This window comes from Neovison vison, chromosome 12 (assembly GCF_020171115.1).
Source record: "Neovison vison isolate M4711 chromosome 12, ASM_NN_V1, whole genome shotgun sequence".
Taxonomy (NCBI): domain Eukaryota; kingdom Metazoa; phylum Chordata; class Mammalia; order Carnivora; family Mustelidae; genus Neogale; species Neogale vison.
Genome location: NC_058102.1, coordinates 121,126,588 through 121,151,451, shown reverse-complemented (window position 1 = coordinate 121,151,451; position 24,864 = coordinate 121,126,588). Strand labels below are relative to the sequence as shown.

General features: G+C 44.7%; 1 protein-coding gene across 7 annotated transcripts in view; it reads left to right on the top strand.

The window, feature by feature from the left end:
* FRMD4A (FERM domain containing 4A) overlaps positions 1–24,864 on the top strand; it is a 606,410-nt gene that overhangs the window by 478,057 nt on the left and 103,489 nt on the right. For all 7 annotated transcript variants that reach the window (XM_044228298.1, XM_044228296.1, XM_044228301.1 and 4 more), the window contains 3 exons: positions 3,662–3,746; positions 18,800–18,856; positions 19,742–19,764. In XM_044228298.1, coding sequence (XP_044084233.1) covers positions 3,662–3,746; positions 18,800–18,856; positions 19,742–19,764 — 165 coding nt within the window. The remainder of the gene's footprint in view (positions 1–3,661; positions 3,747–18,799; positions 18,857–19,741; positions 19,765–24,864) is intronic.

Genomic DNA, 24,864 nt, shown 5'->3' with positions numbered 1-24,864 from the left:
CCTTCAGAGCCACAAAGGTCCCAAATGTCATAGCAGCAGAACCCCGAGATTAATACAGAGCCAGACTTGGAACTGTCCGTGCAGACCCTGTGAATCTACACGAAAGCATTCAGTTCCTAGGCTTTACCCAGAGACCTGGAATTTTCTTTGTGAACCAGGTCTATGAGAAAACTCTGCCCGATCCCCCCACCCAACCCATGCACTGGTGGTTAAGGAAATGCAACATCGCCACCTACTGGCAAAAACGAGGAGCTCTCATGAAAATCAAAAAGGACAGAACCAGTTTAAAAAAAAATTCAGATTTTGTAACCGAACCATCAATGTTTCCCACTTCTCCAGAAGTTTCTTCTCCATGGTGCTCCCCTAGTTTGCCCTGAGCCTCAGTGTGTGGATTGAGATGTCTGAGGTCTGTTTTCCTCTGGGCATTTTGACTCACAAGTTCCCTAGCGCAGATGGAAAGTTCAGGATGAGTTAAATATCCAGGGTTACAGAATAATAATATGACAGGCCTGGAGCTCACACTGTTTTCCAGGCTGCTTCTTGGTGATAAAGGTTAACAGGAACCTGCTTCTCAGTTTCTGTCAAGAGGAGATGGTTTATTTTTCCTCTTCTCAGATTAGGTTATTTTCTCTACGTTCCTGCCTCGTGTCCAGCCAGACCCCGTGGAACTTGGGGGACATGAATGCTGTTGCAGAGAACAGAACCCACTCTGTCCTTTCCAACTTCAGTTCTGGCAAGGTGGGGGGTGTTATGTTTCCTCCTACTATTGAGGAGAAAATGGATGGCAGGAGTAGGGAACGTCTTCACTCCTTAATTCTCAAGAATCGAAACAAATGCAGAAAAGACACAAGGCATTGCATTGAAAATTACATGATTTCAAACTCAACAGATTTAGACTCAGAGTGATTATTGTAGAACTGAGGTCACTCACGGTCAAACTCCAGAAACTTCTGTTGTCCTGGCTTTAAGATCCGAGGGGACCAGCGCCTGCTTGTGCATCTTTCCATGTTGACAGTGAGGGATGGGCAGGGGGACAGGGCCTGGATGAAGAATATGAGCCCCTGACCGGGAATTTCAGGACATCTGGGGATCACTGAGCTCCTCCCCCTCCTGCAGAAGCTGACAAACAGAGTCTTTCCCTCCCAGACACTTGCTAAGCCCACGTGTGTGCCAGGTGCTGTGTTAGTGGTGGAGATACAAAAATGAATGGGATTTGGCCTCACCAAAGCCTAGAACCCCAGGGAACGGGAAAGTACAGGACCCTGGGGCAGCACAGCAAGCAGAAGAAGAGCCCAGGAGAGGCGCTTTTCCCTGGGGGCCATCAGCAAAGTCCAGGAAACATCGTGTTCCTGAGTGAGGGCAGAAGGGAGCGAGTGGCTTGGGGCATGGAGGATGGTGGTTTCTGGGTCAAGAGCAGTAGCTTGAACAAAGGTGCAAAGCAAGATTCATCTATAATGAGTCACGCCTGCAAGTCAGCCTCCCTCACTCTCTGCTCTCCCTTCCCTCCCCCTCCACCTCCCTTTCCTTCCTTCCTTCCTTCCTTCCGATTTTGCTATTCTGACTGCTCCCAGTTAAAAATCCTTCACAACAAATGTGGATTAATTATTAAATCCAATTTAACTTACTTTGCTTCAAGACTTAGAGCTTGCTACTGCATTTCTTTTTAAGATTTTTATTTATTTATTTATTGGGAGACAGAATGGGAGCGCGGGAGCGAGCATTAGGTGGGGAGCGTCAGAGGGAGAAGCCGACTCCCCGCTCAGCAGGGAGACCGAGGTGTGTGGGACTCGATCCTCGGACTCAGGATCTCGACCTGAGCCCGAGACAGTCTCTCAACCAACTAAGCCACCCAAGCGTCCTGCTACTGCATTTCAAGTCTCCACTTGTAGAGACGAGGAAGTTGTTCTACTTTGCGGTTCCATTGGGACCACTGTGCTGTAAGGGGGACCACTGTAGACCCTTTATGGAAACTCCATGACCTAAAACACCTGCTCCAAAAAGCAGGAGGCTGGTACTTGCTTTTTTTTTTTTTTCTTGCAGGGAGAAAGCGGGTGGCAGGGGTCCACTAAGGATCCTACTCATTCCCAAGCTTTGCAAGAATGAAGGCCATACTATAATTTCCAAACATTCTGTAGACTCTCACATGGTGGTAGTTGTATTAGTACCTGTTGATTGAAAATATCTGCTGGTATCTGAAGTTACTGTGGATTCACTCGCAAATTTAAATGAATCTGTGTGATACTCATCACAACAGCCTCTGCGCGCGCACACACACACACGAAAAATGAACAAAAACATCATTTGTCTGCAGACAAGTGGTTGCAAACTGGTTTTGCTAGCCTCGGGAAATACTGGTTTCTTGTTTTTGCTGTTATGATTGTTGTTTTCATCTGAATGAGTTTCTAATATTTGAAAGCAGTAGACTTCTCAGGTGGAGAACCACTGACCGACCGGGTCCCGTGGTCTTCTTCTACCGTGTGGAAAACAGAAGCCCAGAGAGATGAAGTGATTTGCCCTAAATCATATGGAACTGGGACCAGATCACTGGCCTCTTGACTTCCTCCCCAGGATTCTTTCCATCATATTGTAACATTGTTCTAGAAGAACATAGCCCTTGTTTTCCCATCACACCTGCCGCCACCACCTTGGCGTAGCCCCAGTTTCCGGGTGGCAGGTACGCTGAGGCCCCACTCAGAGCCTGTTCCCCGGCAAGGCTCTGCCTTCCATCACCCCTCCCTGCGCGCGGCTGGTCCCTAGACAAGTACAAGTGCCTAATCTGATTACATGATTTAATAAACTCCAAAGTCGATGCGTAAAAAGGTGCATTAAATGTAAACGTAAATAATTTCAGCATGTTTCATCGTGAAAGAAATCTATAAGCTCCATCTGGATAAAAATCCAATTCTCGTTTGGCTTAATATGCATTAATATCACAGCCTAAGAGCAGTGCCATAGCTCTCGGGATTCGCAGAAATCAAATCGCACCTCTCCACCTTTGGGAAAATAACATTGTAACCATTTCAAAGAGAAATACGGCCTCCTTCCTCAATTAAGCAGGAGAAATTATCCTCAAGAAATCCAACTCAACAATGATTAGGACCAAAAAAGCAATGTATGAAAATCAAATAATATTATTAAAAATTGGAACGTGGGGCACCTGGGTGGCTCAGTGGGTTAAGCCGCTGCCTTCGGCTCAGGTCATGATCTCAGGGTCCTGGGATCGAGTCCCGCATCGGGCTCTCTGCTCAGCAGGGAGCCTGCTTCCTCCTCTCTCTCTCTCTCTGCCTGCCTCTCTGCCTACTTGTGATGTCTCTCTGTCAAATAAATAAATAAATAAATATCTTTTAAAAAAAAATTGGAACGTGGCTTAGGAAAAAGAAAGGCAATGGTTGAGTTTAACCCCCCCTGTTCGGAGGCCTGGCTTCTTGGCTCTGGACAAGGTTGTCAGGCATGGCAGTCCTCATGTGCTAGAAAGGGTCTTAAAAAACTGTGCTTTCTTTTGAAAAGGAACCGTATGCAAACAACGGATTATGCCTTTTCCTTTTTCATTTAGGATGGGGAGTTCTGGTCCTCATGTCAAATCCTGTAGCTCAGAAAATAGCTGATTTTCAGCTCAATCACTTTCTGCCTCTGTGGCTCATTAGCAGTTTTTCTCTTTCAGGTTCTATATAGAAAGCATCTCATACCTGAAGGACAATGCTACCATCGAGCTCTTCTTTCTGAATGCTAAGTCCTGTATCTACAAGGTAAGAACTCTTACCTCCTGTTCAGTTTTCCACTGAAAGCCGGAATATCATGTGAAGCCAGAAATCCCAAATGTTGTTGCCCCAGTGTGATTTTATTGATTAAAATTTATAAGTGGAATTCTATAAATAAGTGAGAACATCCTGAAATAACACTATCCATTTAACTACGGGACTCCTGATCCCATCAGGAGTTCATCAAGTTTTGGCTCCTTGGGGTCTCCTTTCCCTGGCAGTAGAGAGAAAGAGGAAACATGGACGGGGAGGGCAGATGCTGTAGTCCGCGTAGACAGGGCCCCTAAGGACGAATGGACGACGACTTCTTCTTCTTCTTTTTGCACAAGTCTGTTTGGTTTATTCTTCCAGATAAATGTTAGAAATGCTAAAAGATGTAGCAAAACAAACACAAACACACAAAAAACTTAATTACAGTTGTATTGAATGATGGAGAAAAATTCAGAAGGGGAGGGATAATATATAACTTTAAAAGATGAACTCTAGGGGGGTGGGAGGTTGGGGTACCAGGTGGTGGGTATTATAGAGGGCACAGATTGCATGGAGCACTGGGTGTGGTGAAAAAATAATGAATATTGTTTTTCTAAAATAAATAAATTGAAAAAAAAAAGATGAACTCTTCCCATTCATAATTATGAAACATTCCTCCATTTATTAAATTGTTCCTATGTCCCTTAGTCCTGTAGTATGTATAGTTCTTTCTTTTCAATTAATTAGTTAATTTTTAATTTAAATTCAATTAGGTAATGTATAATGTATTATTAATTCCAGGGGTAGAATTTAGTGAAAACAGAAAGGGATCAAATCATAAGAGCCTCTTACTATAGGAAACAAACTGAGGGTTGCCGGGGTGAAGGGAGGGGGGATGGGGTAACTGGGTGACCGGCATTAAGGAGGGTGCATGTTGTAAGGAGATCTGGATGTTACGTGCAAGGGATGAGTGGACTTCTTATAAACAAATGCATGCCTATCTGACCACTTATCTCTCAAAGGGATGTTATTGGCACTTCAGGTGGGACAGATTTTTTAATTATGCTAAAATACACATAAAATTTATCATGATAATTACTGGTAAGTATACAGTTCAATGATATCGAGTGCATTCACAGCATTCGTGCAATAACCGTCCCCTCCATTCATCTCCAGATCTCTTTTCCTCTCACAAAACTGAAACTGTACTCAGCAAACACAAAATCCCTCTTCTATACACCTCCCAGCCCCTGGCCACCACCCTCCTGCATTCTCTGTGAATTAGACTACCCTAGGCACTTCATATCATGGATCCTGGAGTGTTTGCCCTTTTCTAACTGGCATAGTTCACTTGGCATTTCACGTCTGGGTTCATCTACGTTGTAGTGTGTGTCAGAATTCCCTTCCTTGTAGAGACTGAATAATAATACTCCAGTGAACGTAGAGATCGTGTATTGTTTATCCATTCATCTACCAATGCATACTTGGGTTTCTTGCACCTTTTGGCTATTGTGAATAATGCTCCCATGAACATGGGTCATGAACATGGGTAAATATTTCTTCCAGTCCCTGCTTTCAGTTTTTTCGGGTGTGTACCCAAAAGTGAAATCGCTGGATTGTACGGTAATTATATGCTTAATTTTTTGAGGAGCTGCCATTTTATTTTCCACAGTACCACAGTACATTTATCCGTGACACCGCATAATATCCCCACCAACAGCGTGTAAAGCTTCCAAGTTCTCAACATCCTCTCCAACACTTGTTATTTTTTGGGCTTTTAAAAAAAATAATAGCTGTCCTAATGGGTGTTAGGCCGTATCTCATTGTGATTTTGATTTGCATTTCCCTAATGATTAGTGATGCCGAGCATCTTTTCATATGCTTATTGGCCATTTGTACATCTTTTTTAGAGACAAGTCTGTTCAGGGACAATTCTTAATTGAGTGGGTTGGTCCCTCCCTTGCACTGCGTCCAGTTCCCCCATATGCTTGCAGTGTTTCCTTTCATTGGCCAACCCCAAACGCCCACACACCCCCTGCCTGGGGAGAGGGGCTTGCAAACACCACCAGGGCTGAGATCCTCTACTGGAAGAAGGTATTAGAAGGAAAAGCCCACACTGCTGTCCCTTGTGTAGCACAAATGCAGACTTCGGGGCATCTCCCCAGGTCAGCCATGGAGTAGGACAGCTTTGGGGCTGAGCGCTTTCTGTAAGTTGTGTAGCTGAATCTTCCCAGCACCTAGAGGTGAATACTACTTTTTAGCCCTGTTTCCCCTGGGAGGAAGAAGCAGCACAGGGAAGTGAGGAGATTCACCCAAGGGTACAGATCAGAAGCTGGCAACCTGACTCCAGGTCAGCCACCTCTGAGCCCCAGAAGGCGGGATCTCCCCCAGAGTGGAGATCCCCCACCCCACCCCACCCCACCGCACCCCCACCGCCCCCAGCAGCCACGGAGAACTTCAAAGCTAAGTGGGCTCATGGTGAAGTGGTCAGTGGCTGAGGAAGGAGTCTGAGGAGATCCCACTGCCTATATTTTCAGGTTTAACTAAACCCTATTTTAAGGCATTGCCGCAAACCCACCAAACATTAAAACACACACACCAGTTGGCTTGGTACATCAGCTGTCAGTCTTCCTTCTGGAAGTACTTCAGCACATTCATTGCACAGAATAGTCCTTCCAAATGCAAATGACCACAATAATGAAGGGCCTGGTAGGGATCAAGTTCAATTCTGTGAAAGGACCTCGCTTGGTGACAGTTGCTGAACCAGGACTTACACTGGGCTCAAACCCAGACCACTCAGACTGCAGTATTTTGGGGTTTTGCTGAATGGAGGAAAAAGACACTAAATACAGTTCCAGGAACTTGCAAAATCCTTCCTCTCTCTAAATGTGTCTTCTCATTCTAGGGTGGAACTAAGACCAGCCTTCCTAGCTTGCAGCTCCCAAGCGTCTCTGAGGGTTTTTGTTTCATGAATGTGAAAGCACTTTGAGAAAGTTGGGAAGTAAAACATGAGACTGTCCACCAGGGGGCACAGTGGGGCAGTAAATGTCTGGAAATTCCAATTCCCCAACTGATGAAATCTCAGCCAAGTAAAAGGTGGTCCCAAATCGCGTGTCCAGACACCTGGGGGAAAAGGAGAGAAACTGTTCACTTGGAGTTGTTCAGTTCAGTGCAGTCACAGATGTTTAGCCGGAGCTGAAGGCTGCGGTGCTTCTGAATACTGTACTCGCAAAAGAACCTGGGATTCATGGAAAACGAAAAAGAGGAAGTCCTCCAAATTTAATATTACAGATCCTCCAGGGGAGATGGCCAGCCATACTTGGGACCGAGACACGCCCAGTGTCAGCCTGCCTGCTGACCTGGCTGCTGTCTGTCTTCCAGATCCCCAGGTTGTCTCCTCAGGATCCTACTAGAACCCGCTTCCCTGAAGCTTAAGTGGGGGACCAAGTAGGGTAACAAGACCACCTGTCTCCCTCCTGTCATCAAAAATAATATGTGCGTTTGCATACATTGGCACTTCAAGCTTCTTTAAAATTTTCCCATATATTATTTTAATTGAGCCCAATCAAGAGGTAGAGCCAGAATCATTAGCTTTACCCAGAAAGGGTGTCCGAGAGGTTAAGTGACTTCCTCGAGGACCAAGGACCAAAAGTGGTTGAACAAGTGGCACGGTCCGGTTTACACTGTTGTTAACTATGCCGGCCTGGTGGGAGGCCCTGCGGCAGAGGGCGATCGGGAGTTTCGGTTTGGAGTCCCGCACAACCTGGGTCCCTGTCCTCGCTCTGCTTCCTAGTACATGCATTGAATGTGGACTCCTTCTTTGATGTCTCCAAGCTTAGTTTTCCTCTTTGGTTGAACAAGGACATTAAAGGACCCAAACCCTGGTGCATCCAGCTCTTGGTTTCAGTTCAGTTCATGATCGCAGGGTCGTGGAAACGAGCTCCGCTTCTAGGTCTGCGCTCAGCACAGAGTTTGCTCGAGATGCTCTCGTTCTGCCGCGCCCCCCCCCACTTACTGGCGCACGCTCTCTCTAAATATATAAATAAATCTTTAAAGGAACGGACCCACGCCCTTCTTGGAAAGATGAAACAAGATAAAGCATGAGTGTGGTTGGTTTAACTCCACACCGGGAACATTATGAGCTCCTGTTCTCTTGGATCCAGACCCGAGTTGTTCGTCTGAACTGAGAGTTTCTGTGTGCCACCCATGCTGCCCTCCCAGCACTGCGGGGGTCCTGGAGAAGCCCAGAGGGCAGTGCCAGGCACGCAGCCTGGACATGATGCTAGTAGGCGGGGGCTTCTGTTTACCCAGCGCAGGATTCATATGAACTCCCTCCCTCTTTCTCCGGCAACGATCCCTGCAGTGTACCAGGATCTGAATTGTTCAAATAAGTGAGCCCTTTGTTCCTGCTCCCTTCAAGCACTATTTCATTCACTTTTTAAAGCATTAATGCTTTTTTTTCTTTTCTTTTTTTTTTTTTTTTTTAGAGAGAGCGCACAAGTGGGAGAGGGGGTGAGGTGAGGGGCAGAGGGCGAGAGAGAATCCCAAGCAGGCTCCATGCTCAGCACAGAGCCCAACATGGGGCTCGACCTCATGACTCGTCCACATGATCTGAGCTGAAATCAAGAGTCAGATGCTTAACAGACTGAGCCCAGGTGCCTCTAAATTAATACTTTTATCCAAGTAACATGATGCAGTTTCAAGTCAGATGGTTCTAAGAGGCTTATTGTGGGAAAAAAAAGCCCACCCTCAAGTCCCAGAACCTTCAACAATTTCAGCTATTTCTTACCTCTCTTTTTCCAAATAAGTTGGCACAAATCATTATTCCTTGACTATATCCATTTTAGATTTATCGAATTTCAACTGAGTTGGGTGAAGATTAAGGCCTCCAATACAACCACCTACACTTTCCCGTTTCCCGTTTTCCCAAAGTGGTGGTAAGCCCCATTCTGGGTAAAAGCCCCAGCTGCCAGCATTACATTCGTATGACTAATCCAAGCAGCACCCTTTTTAGACAACCACTTGTTTTACCTAAAGGTAGTAATTGCCTTGCTGTTACTTGTTTAGTTTCTTTGGGCCCATCATTTTTTCCCCAAGAGCTCCTGTAGATTCTCAAATGCATGCCCACATTAATTTCCAAATGCATTGGGTAATTCATCCTTCCATTCCTCTCTTTGGTTTCGTTTTTATTGTTGCCTCCTTTGTTGTTTGTCCTGGGACCTCCCTATAGCCATCCTCCTTCCTCTCCCTCTAGCCTGGACCTGGCCTCATCCACAGATCTCAGCACGGGACCCCTTTCGCCCTCCAGTCTGTCCCTCACCCAGCTCTGGAGTGCGTCCTCTGTTTCCTACATCCCGAGTCTCCCTGTGTTTTGTTTTACACCATTTTTTCACTGGAGAACATCCTCCAATAAATCCAGGGAAGGTGCATATGGGAAGTACAGTGTTTGGGTCCTTGCATATCTGAAAAAGTCTTTGTGTTACCTTTATATCTGATGGATAGCTTGAGTGGATATGGAAATACGGAATGAAGACATCTCTCAGAGTATCAAAGGTGTTGCTTCAGAGTGTGCTGGGGAGAAGTCTGCTGTGCTGCACCTTGTATGTGGACCCTCTCCCCCTCTCCCACCGCCACCCGTGGGCTCTTTTAGGGTTTCCTCTTTATTCCACTTCATCTGAAATTTTAGGGCGGTATGCCTTAAAATGGGTCTTTGTAAATCGCTAGGATGTGTATTCGATGGCGACTTTTATTTTATTTATTTATTTATCTTTTTTAAAGATTTTATTTATTTATTTGACAGACAGAGATCACAAGCAGGCAGAGAGGCAGGCAGAGAGAGAGAGGAGGAAGCAGGCTCCCCGCTGAGCAGAGAGCCCGACGCGGGGCTCGATCCCAGGACCCTGAGATCATGACCTGAGCCGAAGGCAGCGGCTTAACCCACTGAGCCTCCCAGGTGCCCCTCGATGGCGACTTTTAGTCCGGAGATTGGTATTCTTCAGTTCTGGGAGAGTTTTCTGTACTATTTCATTGATGGTGTCTCCTCTATTTTTTCACGTTCTCCTTATGGAACTGATGTTAATTAGATGCTGGGCATAGCCTCCTTCTATGATACCTTGTATCTCCTATTTTCCATCTGTCTTTTTATTCTACTTCCTGGAAGATTTCATCAATATGATATTTAATCTCTACTGGCTTTTTAACCTTTGCGATCATGTTTTTGATTTCTGAGACTTGGTATTATCTGATCTTTCTTTACATGTATACACTGTATTGTCTATTATCCTGTTATTGCCTTTAAATGTAACATTCTCTTATCGTTTCGATATTAATTACACGTTCCGTGTCCTGTTTCTTTTCGGTTTTTTTTTTTCCCTCTGTGTATTTCCTATTTAGTTTGGTCTCTGTCTTTCATGCGTCAGTCATCTGTTGATCTTGGTCCATTCATCCACGTGGAAGAGTGAGGCTGCTGGGAGGGGGTGGTCTCCTGGTGGACATCCTCGTGGAGCAATCTGCGGGAGAGCTGGTTCTTTCAGTAGGAACCCTGAATAGCAGTGTTTGGGTGTCGTTTCCCGTGGCTCTTCATTCTCTCCAGAGGAGAATCTTCCTACTCCCTGTCTGGGTGTTCATCCTCCACTTCCTGTCTGGTCTTGCACTTCCTGTCTGGGTGTGTCCTCCACTTCCAGGGTAGGGGAAGGAACTCCTCCACTTGGGGTATAGACTCCCTTTCTATTCCTGGTGCTTTTGGTGGGGGGCTCATTCCAGCTTCCTATTCATCTTCTTCAGAGAACGAACCTCTGATATTTCATCAGCAGAAAAGTGAGGAAAGATGCTTCATTGTGTTTTGTTCTATTTGTCATTTTCCTGAGACTAGGAGCACCACCTTCCTGCCTTCCACTCTTTCTTCACCAGGAGGCAGAACCCATGACACAGTGGGTTTCTCCCTCACATCCCCTTGCTTTGTACTTTATAGTCCCCTGTTTTGCACAAAAAGAGCAGGAAAATACGGTCATAATCAACCCAAGTTGCTGAGGATTAGAGTGTGGTCATGAGAGAACAGGGTTCCAATGGTGAACTTTAAGTGGAGCAGGAGGGGTTATAGAGTTGGGGGGGGTCCCTGACGCCCCACAGAGTTGCATGCCCAACAGCATTTCTGATGTGTGGTGTTTTCTTTTCTTTTCTTTTAAATATTTTATTTATTTATTTGACAGAGAGAGAGAGAGAGCATGAGTCAGGGGGAGGGGCAGACGGAGATGGAAAAACAGATTCCTTGCTGAGCAGGGAGCCCAATGTGGGCTCAATCCAGGAACCCCGTGATCATGACCTGAGCCAAAGGCAGACACTTAACCCACTGAGCCACCCAGGCGCCCCTGGATATGTTTTAATTCACCGAGGTTATGGGTGGATGAGGGAAAAAAAATTTATGACCAAGGGATGGATAGAACTCATTTAGAAATGTGTGTCTTATTGGGTGGGAGACTCCCATGGGAAGTCTACCTTTGATGTTGTGTGTTCCCTGGAAAATCACACAAGAAAGCAGAGCTCTCCTGCCAAAGCTTTTCTCTTTGGTTTTGGCTTCTCTTGCCAAACTAAAGAAGCCATAGGCCAGCCCGGCAGGAGGCCGTGCGCTTGTCCCACCCGACGGGCTTGATAGGGTGGGTGTGGATTCTCATCTCAGCTCTTGCCCCACCTTTGGGCTCCGCAACTGAATCCTGCCCTCTCTCCACTGGTAAAGGGAAATTGCTGTCAAAAATTAGTCACCACAACGATTTTCAAAAGTCTTGCACACCACAATTGCTAGGTCATAAAATTAGTGTCCTTTTAATTTTTAAAAAGGAAGGAATCTCAGGTTGCCTGGGTGGCTCAGTTGTGAAGTGTCTGCCTTCAGCTCGGGTCATGGTCCTAGGGTCCTGGGACTGAAGCCCACATAGGGCTCCCTGCTTGGCGGGAAGCCTGCTTCTCCCTCTCCCACTCCCCTGCTTAGTGTTCCCTCTCTTGCTGTGTCTCTCTCTCTCTCTGAGTCAAATAAATAAATCGTAAAAAAAAAAAAAGAAGAAGAAGAAAAAGAAGAAGAAGATGACGAAGAAGGAATCCCATAGGTAATATGGGATTGACCATCCACACTTAAATATACTTAATATTTAAGTCATACTTAAATGCTTAATCTCAACCCTTATCCTGCCCAAGGATGATAACGAAAGAAACAAAACACATGATCACCATCTAAGGGTTGACTGTAGTTTCCTTCTTTGGGTTAGAGGAAAAGTTGGCATGAGCGTTCTTCAGAGTGAATTTTTAGGATCACCTTCCATGACCTATCACTGAACTAGGCATACAGACAGTGCTTAGGAGATTGTTGTTATTTAAGGCTTTCCAAACCCAGGGAGCAAGGATTTGCATATTTCCTATGAAATTACCAAGTCTGGTGTCTGCGTGTACCCACTGAGAGCAGGTCATGTCAGAAAAGAAGCAGCTAAAGGTTCCTGCTTCATGTGGGCTGGGGGTCTTGTTCCACCTACTTTTCTGAGATGTCCACATTGGTCTGAGAGCTTCCCATGTTACTGATATTTAAATAAGCATCCTTGGGCCACATTTGCTACGTAGGGCTAAACACCATCGCTCTTGTTGGAACTGAAATAAGTTGTCTTTTATCCAAGATCTTCAAAGAGCTTTGCTAAGGAGCAGATAGTATCATCTTGTCTGGAGTTGAGAGAAACAAAGTCCACAATCAGGCCCCACGGCGCAAAGGAACAAACATAAACGTTCGTCTCAGACCGTCAGAATCCTCTTCCTCATCTCTTAGCGCAATTGTCGCAGGGTCAGTGTGTGTTAGTGTATGTGCTCATGTAACGGGGGGGTAAGAGGAAAAAAAGAACAGAGGGGGACTTTCGTTTTCAATTCTAGAAACAAATTCACTTGGGCTCATCTTGGTGGTGCCTGGGGCCTCTAAAAGGGAGACTCCCCCCAAGGCCCGACATGGGCGGTAAACAAGAGGCAGCAGGAGGAATCGCTGAGCCACAAAATGAGATTATGGTGACCCAGCCTGGCTGGCTTGTCCCCCTCAGTGGCTCATCAGCTAAACATGAAGTAACTTGACAGATGAAACACTGGCAGAGGGCTGAGGAAGATGGTTGTCTAAGACCATGTCGGTCCTATACGGCACCACAGTCCCCGTTTGCTCGAAGCATGTTCACGTAGCCATTGCGAGCTGTGCAGGCAGCTGGGCCACCTACACAGGCACAGGGAGGCCAGGCGCGGCATCAGGACCACTTGGATCATATAGTGACACAGGTAGACACACACGTATAAATAATGCTGCCCTCCTCTTTAAAATAATACATCTTACCACGATTCCTGTCAATGCTCACCGGTGCTGAGAACAGAGGCAACACTGGGGAAGTCCGTTTATAAACCCCCGTGAGCCTAAGTAAATACTGCAGTCAGGATGTTTGCAGTGTGTCTGAGTTTCCAAGTCACCTATCCGTGTCCTCACCAAACTCAGTAAAATAATTGGAAAAGAAATCGTTATCCCCCTTCTTCTGATGAGGGAAATGAAACTCAAGGAGACCCAGTGATTTATTCAATGTCTCAGAGCTGTTGGGAGATGGGAACTAGTACCTGGAACTTTCCAGTGGGGGTAGAAATGATCTTAAGGAGGATGGCAAGAAACGGAAATCTTTAGGCATTTTGTGGTGAGAAGAGGGGTGGCAGCGGTTGGCAAGAGGTGACTGAGAAGACTCTTGGGGCATCCCTGCCAGCTATTCTGGATGGACTCGGTATAGATCATCCTCACTGAAATCTTGTCAACCTAGCATGTGGTGGTTAATCACGATTTCTGTTACAATTATCTTATTCATCTTATGTGGAAAGTTGGAATTTCTGTCACTCCTGACCACAGAGGAATGCTTTCCATTAAGATCCAGGGCTGTATGAAAGACCACCACCAAGTCCCTCAGAGTGAGGGGAACGTGAAGAGGTCCTCCAGTTCTCGGGACTTTTGGAGAACGTCCATAACACCTGCCGCTCACAGTTCTCCTGGGGCCATTTATTTGGAACTCTTGGAGACCCACAGATGGAAATCTTTCTGAGAATATTGTTCACAGTTACGCGGCTGATAAATGACCTCAGGCCTCTTCCCTCGGCTAGTGAATCACCTGGGATCAAGCAGTGCTGAGTGGGGGATGAAGTGGGGCCATCCTCCCCCACCCCCCTCTGAGCGCCCAAGCGCACACGGGCAGATTTGTGTGTCTTTCCGTGGCATTTTTCAAAAGATGAGAGAAAGCCCAACACATTATTCTGTAGTAAGTAAAACAGATGCCCAGAGTACAGCCCTAGATGGCCGTAATAACTGGAGGGCATCACGTTCCGTCTACCAGCACCTTCCTCATACCCGTGCATCTTAGGTAAAGTTCTTACATGCCCATCAGACCACCCTGGATTCCCAGGTGATTTTGGAACTCAGCAGATACCCCCAAGATGCGCCTGTCCAGCAGCTCTGAGAGCCTCAGAGGCACAGAGGATGGTCATACCCCAGCCTTGGAGTCATGCCAGCTGGGAGGCTCCTACAGCTCTTCCCTGATGGGCCCTCTCCCACTCCCCCTGTCCCATGTGGTCCTCAGCTAGCAAAAACCCAGCGTGGTCTTTGCATGCCCCCTGTGAGGTCTCATTCAGCTTATTTTCTCTGCTGGAGCAGGGACACGTGAAAGATACCACCTCCGGATTGCCAGAAAAGTCACATAAGAATAAGGGAGAGGCGGGGGGCACCTGGGTGGCTCAGTGGGTTAAGCCTCTGCCTTCAGCTCAGGTCATGATCTCAGGCTCCTGGGATCAGGACCCACGTTGCGTTCTCTGCTCAGCATGGAACCTGCTCCCCCTTCTCTCTCTGCCTGCCTCTCTGCCTACTTGTGATTTCTGTCAAATAAATTAAAAAGAAAAAAAAAAAAGAATAAGGGAAAGTCATCTTTTGGATGTTAGCTGGCGCATGGTGTCTGACAGGAGGTCCCCTGGAAACCTCTGTCTACCCCCTGACTCAGGGAACTCAGCTTGTAGGTTTTGAGGCACAAGAGGAAATGTGTGGTGTGGGCAGAAAGTCTCAAACTCTGATGCATCTCAGTGGATTTTAAAGAAGAAAATCCCCCCGGGAGGGTCAAGTGTAAAAAGCAGGGGGGGGCACATGATGAACAGGAGACGTCGGAAAATGGAGTAGAAGCTGCATGGTAGGAACGTATGTCCTTCAGATGTCTGTGCTGACTCCCCTGAGGGCAGACGACAAGATGATTCCTGAACTCAGTATTAAGTCGAGTTGGTGAGAAGGACTAATGCCCCGCACTTCCATCGGATTGTGTAGGCGCAGGTTCTGTCTGAGCCACGTCGGTCTTTAATCCTTTTCCCTCTCCCTGGCCACGTTTTGACTTGCCCTGTTTCTTAATATCGTCCCCGGGAGATGGCCAAGGTCAGAGAAGGTGAAAACTCACCCCAGTTGAAGGGTGAGGGTGCCCGGTTACCCTGAGGACGAGTGCTGTGAGGAAGAACTTGGGTAAATTGGGGCAGGCATTGAACTGTGCATTTTGGGGAGCTTGACTGAATAATGGCACATTCCAGCTCACACTCACCACCAGGTTGGTCTCTGACTGACTCTCCTGGAGCTGTGTAATAGGCTACATTAAAAAAAAGTGAAATTTTAAAAATGTTCCTGCCTTTGCTACTCTGCTTCTCCCCCTGCCCCGCAACGGAGGTACATTTTCATTTGGCAGATGAGTCAAATAATGAGCTAAAAGCTATGTTCACACTAACAAGGGTTGTTCCCCGTGGCTGGTTTTGAGTTGCATGCATAAGCCTCTCCTCGAAAGTTAAAGATTAGCCCACCATTGACCATTAGTTGCAACACAGGCGTAAATGTTTGACTGGAGAGCACACATCCCGGGACCCGGCCGTGCATGTGAGCGCCCAGCATGTCCTTGGTGGGAATGGAAAGGAACGTCGTACAAGTAGAAATGGGCCATTGTGGAAACCCTGGACAATGTTTCTGTTAAATCATTTGTACACTGTTAAATGATTTACATTCTGATGGGATTTGGTAATCCCAGAAGGGCAATTCCACGCATTCCTCTGTATCCCGACCCTGACAGTCTGTATCAATTACAGTGGCCATAAAGCTCTCTTGGCTGGTTAGGCATAAAGAATTATTGTGCCCGATTCTTCCATATGCTCTTGTTGGTTCTCTTAGCCCACACTTCTGAGGTGGTTCGGTAGCAAATATCATTATCCATCTTTGCAATTACTGAGACTGAAAGGGCCCAAATGATATCCATCCCTCAAAAGATATAGGCTTGCTTGAGTGTGTTGTTTTGAATTCCAGAGTCCAACTGTGGACCACAAAAAAAAAAAAAAAAAAAAACAGAAAGAAAGAAAATCCATGAATTGGAGTCTGGTTTATAATCCAAGAGAAAAGTAATTCTACTTTTAGCTAACTTCAATGACACATATGGTTCTGAGAACATGCTGGCTGAGACCAAGTCCTTATCTTTCCTGCTTGAAATATAATTGATATATAACATTATAGTAGTTTCAGGTACAACATAATGATCCAATATTTGTGTACATTATGAGATGACCCCCACAATAGGTTTGGTTAGTATCCATCATCTCACATACACATTTTTTTTCCTTGTGATGAGAACTTTTAAGATCTGCCTGTCTTAGCAACCGTCAGATACACGGTATAGTAGCAACTGTAGTCACTGCGCTATATATTACATCCTCAGGACTTACTTATTTATAAACTGGGAAGTTTTTAACTTTTTGGCCCCCTTTCCCCACTTCCCCCAGCCCCACCTCTGGCAACCACCAACCTGTTCTCTGTATCTATGAATTTGAATTTTCTTTCTTTGGGTTCCATGTACATGGAACAGGTAAGTGATACTGTATAATACATGTCTTTCTCGGTTTGACTTATCTTACTTAGCATAATGCCTTCAAGATCCATCTGTGTTGTTCCAATGGCAAGATTCCATCCTTTTTTATGATTAATATTCCATTGTGTGTGTGTGTGTGTGTGTGTGTGTGTGTGACATTTTCTTTATCCATTCATGGGGGTGAAGATATTTTTTCGCAATGGTGTTTTCATTTCCTTTGGACAAATACCCAGAAGTGAACTTGCTGGGTCATAGGTTAGTTCTATGTTTAATTTTTTGAGGACCTCCAATCTGTTTTCCACAGAGGCTGCCCCACTTTACACCCCCACCAACAGTGCGGATGGGTTCCCTTTTCTCCACATGCTCGCCAACACTTGCAATTTCTTATCTTTTTAATAAGAGCCATTTCCAACAGGGGTCAGGTGATATCCCCAGAATCCTTATTGACTTGGAGGAACACATGCACTCAGAGAGGTTACCTGCTACACTAGAGGTTGGGGGATTGTTTCTGGCCTCCTCCTAAGGTCTTGCGGCTTTGGGAGAGTCCCTTGACATTTTGGATTTCTGATCTCAATAACAGCAGAGGGCTGGGCTAGCTGGTGTCCAAGCCTGGCTTAGCTCTCACGTGCTGTGATCCCGTCATCTGCTATAGCATCTAGCGATACGAGGGAGAGAAAAAGAAAAAAATGGACATGTTTGTTGAAGTTCAAGACAGAAGTACAGCATTAGTTCATTTGTTTATTATTTTTCTGTGCTGATGGACTCCAGAGTTCCCATTATTTGCTTTTTTTCTTTTTTTTTTTAAGATTTTATTTGTTTATTTGACACAAAGAGAGCGCAAGCAGGGGGAGTGGCAGAGGGAGAGGGAAGGGGAGGAGCAAGCTCCCTAATGAGCAAGAAGCCCAATGTTCCTTCTATTTTTATGATCTGAACTGTATATGACAATTACAATGTCATGCACTTAAAATCTGTGAAGAGGGTAAATCTCGTGTTACGTGTTTTGTACCATATGGTAAACACACACACACACACACACACACACAAAGGGACACAAAGACACGTTTGGAGGTTACGGATATGTGTATTACCTTGAATGCGGTGATGGTGTCACAGGTGTTTGCACACATCCAAACTCCTTAAATTGTATATATTAAACATGCAGCGTTTTTATGTATCAATTACACTTCAAAAAGCTGTTTAGAAAACAGATAGGAATTATATACATATTGAAATATATATACTTATTAGATGTTTTTTCAAAAACCACAGAAAGGTTTATGTCCTTTTAAGACCATATCCACAGATGATGATGAAATATTTAGGGAAAGAAGGAATAGGAAAGAAGCATTTTTAAACTTAGACTCTGTGGGAAGCCCGGATGGCTCAGTCAGTTAAGCGTCTGCCTTCGACTCAGGTCATGATCCCAGGACCCTGGGATCAAGTCCTGCATCGGGCTTCACGCCCAGCAGGGAGCCTGCTTCTCTGTCTGCCTGCTGCTCCCCTTGCTCGTGCCCTCTCCCTCTCTCTTCTTATCTCTGACAAATAAGTAAACAAAGTCTTTAAAAAAAAATAAATGAATGAATAAACTTAGGCTCTGGCAGTGCTGGTCTGCAGAACTTCTTGCAAGGACAGAAGTGCCCTGTATCTACTCAAAATCCCTGTGGTAGCCAATTGTTACATCGAACTGTTGAGTGCTTGAAAGCAATGAACCATTGCAATGAGAAACTGTATTTTTCATTTCATTTCATTTTAATTTAAAGAGTTACAGTCCTGTTAATAACTTTTTTTCCAGTAAAACCTTACTCCTGGTTCTAAGTAGAGTTCACGAAGAAAACACAATTGGATATCAAGTAACCATACTCCATAGCTGAATCAGATTAACAAGTTTGTAGGACCCTCTGGACTGGCTCCCCACCTAATTTCTCAAGATTTAAAGACGAGGCCTTTGCGGTGACTGGGGAGGCCTGGGACCACTGGGAAATCTGTGAACAGGGCCAGGGGGCCTTTGGAGGTCCAGTCATTGAGACCACAGATATTCTGAGTGTTTGAGGTTCTGGAACACAGCTCAGAAAAGGAAGAGTGGGCCTTTTTCTAGGAGATGTCATGAAAAAATCTGTAGAAGTACCAGCTTTAACCTTCTTTGTTGTTTTTTCCTTTCAGGAGCTGATCGACGTTGACAGTGAAGTGGTGTTTGAATTAGCCTCCTATATTTTACAGGTAAGTCGTTCTGCCCTCATGTGTGCATCCCAGAGCCAGACACAGAAGAGGCAAGAATAAGATGTAACATGTACAGCCAGCTGCCATATGCTCTCCCTATTCGTCATCTTAATTATTTACAACAGTAACAGGATGGAGCTATGCCGTAGCAGTAAATGAGGAGCTTCTGGGATTCCCAAGTTTTAGGACAGGGTCTCTCTGCAAAGGAAAATTGTCTCTACATCATTTGAGTCCGGGGAAAACTGAGATCATTCAGAGACCCCATTTCCTTCAAGTGTGATGCCCTCCTCACTCTGGAGAAAGCCAAGTAAATAGCAGAATTGAATTGGCAAGAGAATCATTTCACACGTGTGGAAAGGCAAGGAGACCATTAGCTTATGTGTAAGAGTTATTAATGAAAATTAGCAACAATGACAGTATTAGTCACACCAGCAAGATGAATTGAAAGAAGGTCATTAATTTATTTCTCCTGTAAAGCTTTATTGAACAACTACTATATCCGAGGCATGGTGCTAGAGTCATTAGCCATGGTTCCTCTGCAGTAATATTGGGAAGGAGCCCACAGTACAAGACAAAACAAGTAACATTGAAACAGAGACGCACATTCTGATTCTGAACCTTTAAACTAGAAAACGGTAAACTAGGGTCCTAAGTGGGAGAAACTTGCATTTTGTCATTATGAATCACTCTCTTTGTATATTACTTTCTAAGGTGTAATTTAGTGTCTTAGATTCAGGTGGCAAATGTCTGGTCCTTTCCTCATCGTCTTCCTGTAGCAGATAGGACAACAGCCGTCATAAACTTGAGTGTTTTTGAAATGTATTTGAAAGTCTGGGACACAGGACTGGAATGTTTCACTGACGTTGACTTTTTTTTCTTCTACAGGAAGCAAAGGGAGATTTTTCTAGGTGAGTTTACAAAAGGTTTGGGGCTTTGGGGGGTTGTTTTGTTTTTGTTATTTGTGGGGTCCTGTGCTGTGTTACATCTCTATTAAAAGAAATTATTCTTTGGATCCTTTGTAAGAAGGCAGTGCTTTCATAGTATATATTGATGATGAGATCCAACCACCTTGGGCAGAGGAAACAGTCATAGCGAGGAGGCTCTTCTGTACTAAATGAGAAGTCTAGCAGTGACTAAAAGCTAGGAGTCGCACCCAGTGTCACCCGTGGCCGTTGTCTGGAGGGTTGTCAGGTTGCCCAAGTGTGTCCATGGAGTCAGGAATCACCCCTCTGGTGTGAATAGGGCTTCAGATACCCCTGCCACGTGGATATCTTTTTTCTCTCTCTCATTTTTAGTCCCCTGACCATCCAAAGGACAAATGCTATCCCATGGGGAGAGTTCCTTCATAGAAGTATTACCATCCCCCACTTCTACTTTTCTTCCTTCTCTAGATAGTACATTGGAGAGAATGTCAACGCTTAACCATTGGGGACATGTGAGCTGCTTATTAACCCCGTAGAACTGCCAGCTTCAGTCTTACCATTCATTCCCTGAGGCCTCGCCTGCTGACTCACGTGGTTGCTTTGCCTCTCTGTTTCTCATGGTCATTACTGGAGCCTGTATAGTGTAGGGAGTTGTGGCCGCCCATCAACAGGAATGTTTGCTCAAAGACAGATGTGACTCCTGGTATTCTGGTTTTTGAACTCCCTGAGAGATGTCTGGGATAGCCTGTGTTTTAGACTCAGGGTCTAAATATCCAAGAAAACAGAGTGTCAGGGCCTAGCATTCTGTCTCATCAATAGGAAATTAGCTAAACTGGTATTAAAAAGAAAAACAAATCCTGCCTCTACTCCTTGAAGGAACTCAGTATGTTTTCTCTTGCTTTGGTGGATTTGATCTGTAAGGTAAGGTTTTGCGAGCCCTATGGTTCTGTTGTCATTACTCAGCTCTCCCTTTGTAAACGCAAAAGCAGCCATAGACAGTGTAAATAAATCAGTGTAGCCCCGTTCCAGTAAAACTTTATTTATAGACTTGGAAATATGAATTTTGTATACATTTTCTGGTATCATGAAATACTATTGTTTTGATTTTTCTTTTCCCCCTCACCATTTAAAGAATGTAAAGCCATTCTTAGCTCATGGGCCATATAAAAACAGGGAGAGGGCTGAAGCTAGCTGGATTCTAAAATTAGTCCCTTCAGCTCCCTTTGAATATTTGTATAAGGGAACCTCCAGGCCCCTTTTATTTAGACTTTCCAAGTTCTTGCTATAAAGCAGAGATAGTCACTTGTTTGGGGGTTTTTGTTTTGTTTTGTTTTGTTCTGTTTTACTAAGGCTGTTTTACATCCTGAGCTGGAGACCTTAAACATTGTAGGTGGCCAATACCTAGCCGCCGAATTTGTTGAATGAAATATTTCCTAGATCCTGAAAATATCCTGTTTTTTATAGTTATTACTTGTTTTATGCCCTTCATTTGACATTGGAATTTGGGGGTTTTGATAAGTGCAGGGTCATAGACTCACAAAGGTTTCTGGTCTCATGAAAAAGAGTTTAACAACCACAATTCCCGTGGATTCCCTGAAGGTAATTTTCTCCCGTTGGCTTTCACCAGCCCTGAACTCTGCTGTAAATATTATTTATTTTTGAGAGTCCCCTGACAGGATGGAATGTGAACTGGGACCAGCGGAGTCTGGCCCCACAGATCATGGGAACGTGTGGCCACAGGGATTGCCAAGGAGGAGGAAGCGCAGGCCCAGCCTCCCAGTAATTCATGGTCCCCTAAAGAGCTTGTGGAATGCCAGCTTGTGGGCCTCAGAGAAACAAAGCCTCCTGGTTTAGCTTCATTTGTCAAAGTGTGGCCTCTTCGTTTGTTTGTCCCCAGCTGTCTGGTGAGAGAAATAGCTGTCAGGGGAGGGAGAGGTCAGACACCTTGGCCCAAAGGTCAGTTTATCTGCCAGCCTAGCACTCCCATCATGGAAGGTGGACAGGATTTATTATGTGGGGTGCCCTGATGAATACCCAGTGTCTGCAGCAGGCCCAGCGTTTGCAGGCTCCAGTGACCTGGAGTTTGGGAAGAAGAGAAGTAATTCTAAATTCCTTGTCTGTGCCCTTTCTCACCTAAACCCAGGGAAAGCCCCAAAGCATTGACATTGAGCATATTTGGTTTGGTGGCTGAACATTAGGCATGTTAGGTGTCCCATTCTCGTAATTTAGTATTTTAGAGTTATCTTTTATTCTATTAATAATTAATACAGGACTGTGCCACCTTAGTTGTATTTAACTGGATGGCCTCAACTTGTAGACATAACCTGTAAATATAATACGGTTTCCTGAATAGCATCAGTGAAATGAGATGTCAGCTTAGAATACAGAGAACATAGCAGAAGGCTTTTATTTTGGTTTTTTTGTTTTTTTTTTTTTTAATTTTGTTTTTAAAGATTGATTTATTTATTTATTTTAGAGAGAGAGAAAGAGAGAGAATGTGAACAGGGGGAGGGGCAGAAGATTCTGAAGGAGAGAGAATTCCAAGCAGACTCCCCAGTGAGTGTGGAGCCCCACATGGAGCTAAATCCTTGGACCCTGAGATCATGACCTGGGCCAAAATCAAGAGTCAGACACTTAACTCACTGAGCCACTTGGGTGCGTCTGCAGAAGGCTTTTATTTTATTTTATATTTTTTAAGATTTTATTTATTTATTTGACAGAGAGAGATCCCAAGTAGGCAGAGAGAGAGATAGGGAAGCAGGCTCCCTGCTGAGCAGAGAGCCCAATGAGGGGCTCAATCCCAGGACCCTGAGATCATGATCTGAGCCGAAGGCAGACACTTTAACCCACTGAGCCACCCAGGCGCCCCAGCAGAAGCTTTTAAATAAGGCATGGTCCAGGGCTTAAGTTGGGGGTGTTCTAGAATCTAGAGGCTTACAGAACCTTTTTAAATTAATGGTTACACATGAAAGACAAAGTAACACTTTCATAACCGGAGGGTCCTGAATCTAACTTCCTAAAAGGCTATTTTTCCCCCTGGGCTCCTATTCTATATATTTACGTGTCCATGAATATATATGAATTACATTTAATCTACAAATTATGGGAGCAGTTAGTTTCCTTGAAGTGGAAAAGGGTTATTTTTACAAAAGGGAGAAGTCAAAAGTGCTGATATACTTAAATAGAAGGAGAACTGTCTACAGACAGCTCGGAATCAAAATCCTCACAGGCTGTTTTGTTTCTTCTTTTGGACTCGTTTGCCCAGCAGACCCTTTGAAGGCTTATTCTTACGTAACTCCCTTTTCTTTCCAATGAGTATCAACGTTCACCAGCCTGTCTTCTTGGACTTGGCCATGAAATGTTGGGTTGAGCTTTGCTGAAAGAAAATGCCCGGGGTCTAGATAGGTATGAAGCATTGTCCCTGGTAGGAAGAAATCTATGTCAAACATGTTCATATTCTAACATATTGTGGACGGATTTGTAAGCGAGCATTAAAGGTTTAGGAAATGGCCTTATCTAAAAAATAATGTTTTCTCACTTGTATTATTTTCCTTAGCACAGCATGATACTCGTACTTTCCTTCCTGGTGTGTGTCTGTGTACAAAAATGAGTGCCCGTCAACAATCCGGAAATCTAGAGTTGGCATTTCTGTTTAAAAACCATTGAATAGCCTGAGAATTGCTAACCAAGGCAGCTCTGTAGACAGATGTTAGGTTGAGAAGGATCAATACCGTTTAAAAACAAAAAGTTCTTTTTTTTTTCTTTTTTAAGGTTTTATTTATTTATTTATTTGTCAGAGAGAGAGAAAGAGAGAGAGAGCAGAGGCAGGCAGAGTGGCAGGCAGAGGCAGAAGGAGAAGCAGGCTCCCTGCCAAGCAAAGGGCCTGGTGTAGGACTGGATCCCAGGATGCTGAGATCATGACCCGAGCGGAAGGCAGCCGCTTAACCGACTGAGCCACCCAGGCGCCCCTAAAGACAAAAAGTTCTTATTTGATAATCACTCCTGGCCATTTGTTGGCTAACACACACTTTCTGTGATTTGTACTTCATGCATTCCAGACGCTACGGGGGTTTGAGCGCTGAGCACTGACATTTCCTATTTCAAAAAATTAAAGAAAAAACCTTGGGTTATTATAGCAAAATAATATTCTCTTCCTTGAGAAGGTCCTTGAGTCAACTGAACAGGACATCCAGATTGTATAGTTACATTCTGATGCAATTTAACAGAAGACTTCTTGCTACATTGTACGCAAGAACTTGATTTTTTGTTTGTTTTCTCTAAGGGGACCTTTATTAAAAAGCCTGGTGGCCAGTCTGCCAGTCTGTCTTGATTCCGAGAATCACCTCACCTTTTACTTGCTATCAGCCCTTTGGATGCTTCCAGAAGGATGCCAGGAGAAAAGAAAAGAAAAACCGTTGTAAACATTTTGTCAAATCAGTGAATTGATTAAAAAATAGTTTATGTTGAACAGCACAACTAAATGCCCAAATCACACCACTTTTCATATAAAGAAACATCCAAACACTAACAGGGACTAGTTAAAAAAAAAAAAAAAATCTGTTCTATAGAATTTTTTGTTAACAAGATTTATTGAAACCAGATTAGTAAAGCTCTGTTAGGCCGGGCCATCCTTTGGGACCTGGAAATATCTTTGTTATAAAGGACCGGATGTACTGGTGCTAATCATTAAAACAGGATGCTACCAGCATAAGATTTATCAGAACCAGCAAGCAAACGGCACCTGGAGAAGACAGTCTTAACATTTCCCGTAAAGGTCCGTGGGCTACGTTTTGCTTACCTGTTTGGCTGAGCCTGTCATGTGCCTAAGAGGCAGGGGGAGGGAAACCTACATCTGCGGGCTCTCTCTGTTCCAAAATAAACATAAGCAATCACAGGAAAAAAAGTGAGGCTGTGATCGAGTACTTGGGGTCAGTTTCTGTGACATCTGTACGAAGTAAAATGCAGGTCCAAGTGAGTATTAGTTCAGTGGAGTTCAGTAGTAGGTAAGAAATTTCACCGTGTCCCGAGTAGCAACCTGCAGGCCTCTAATTCCATTTCTTAAAATAATAATAATATGGTATTAAT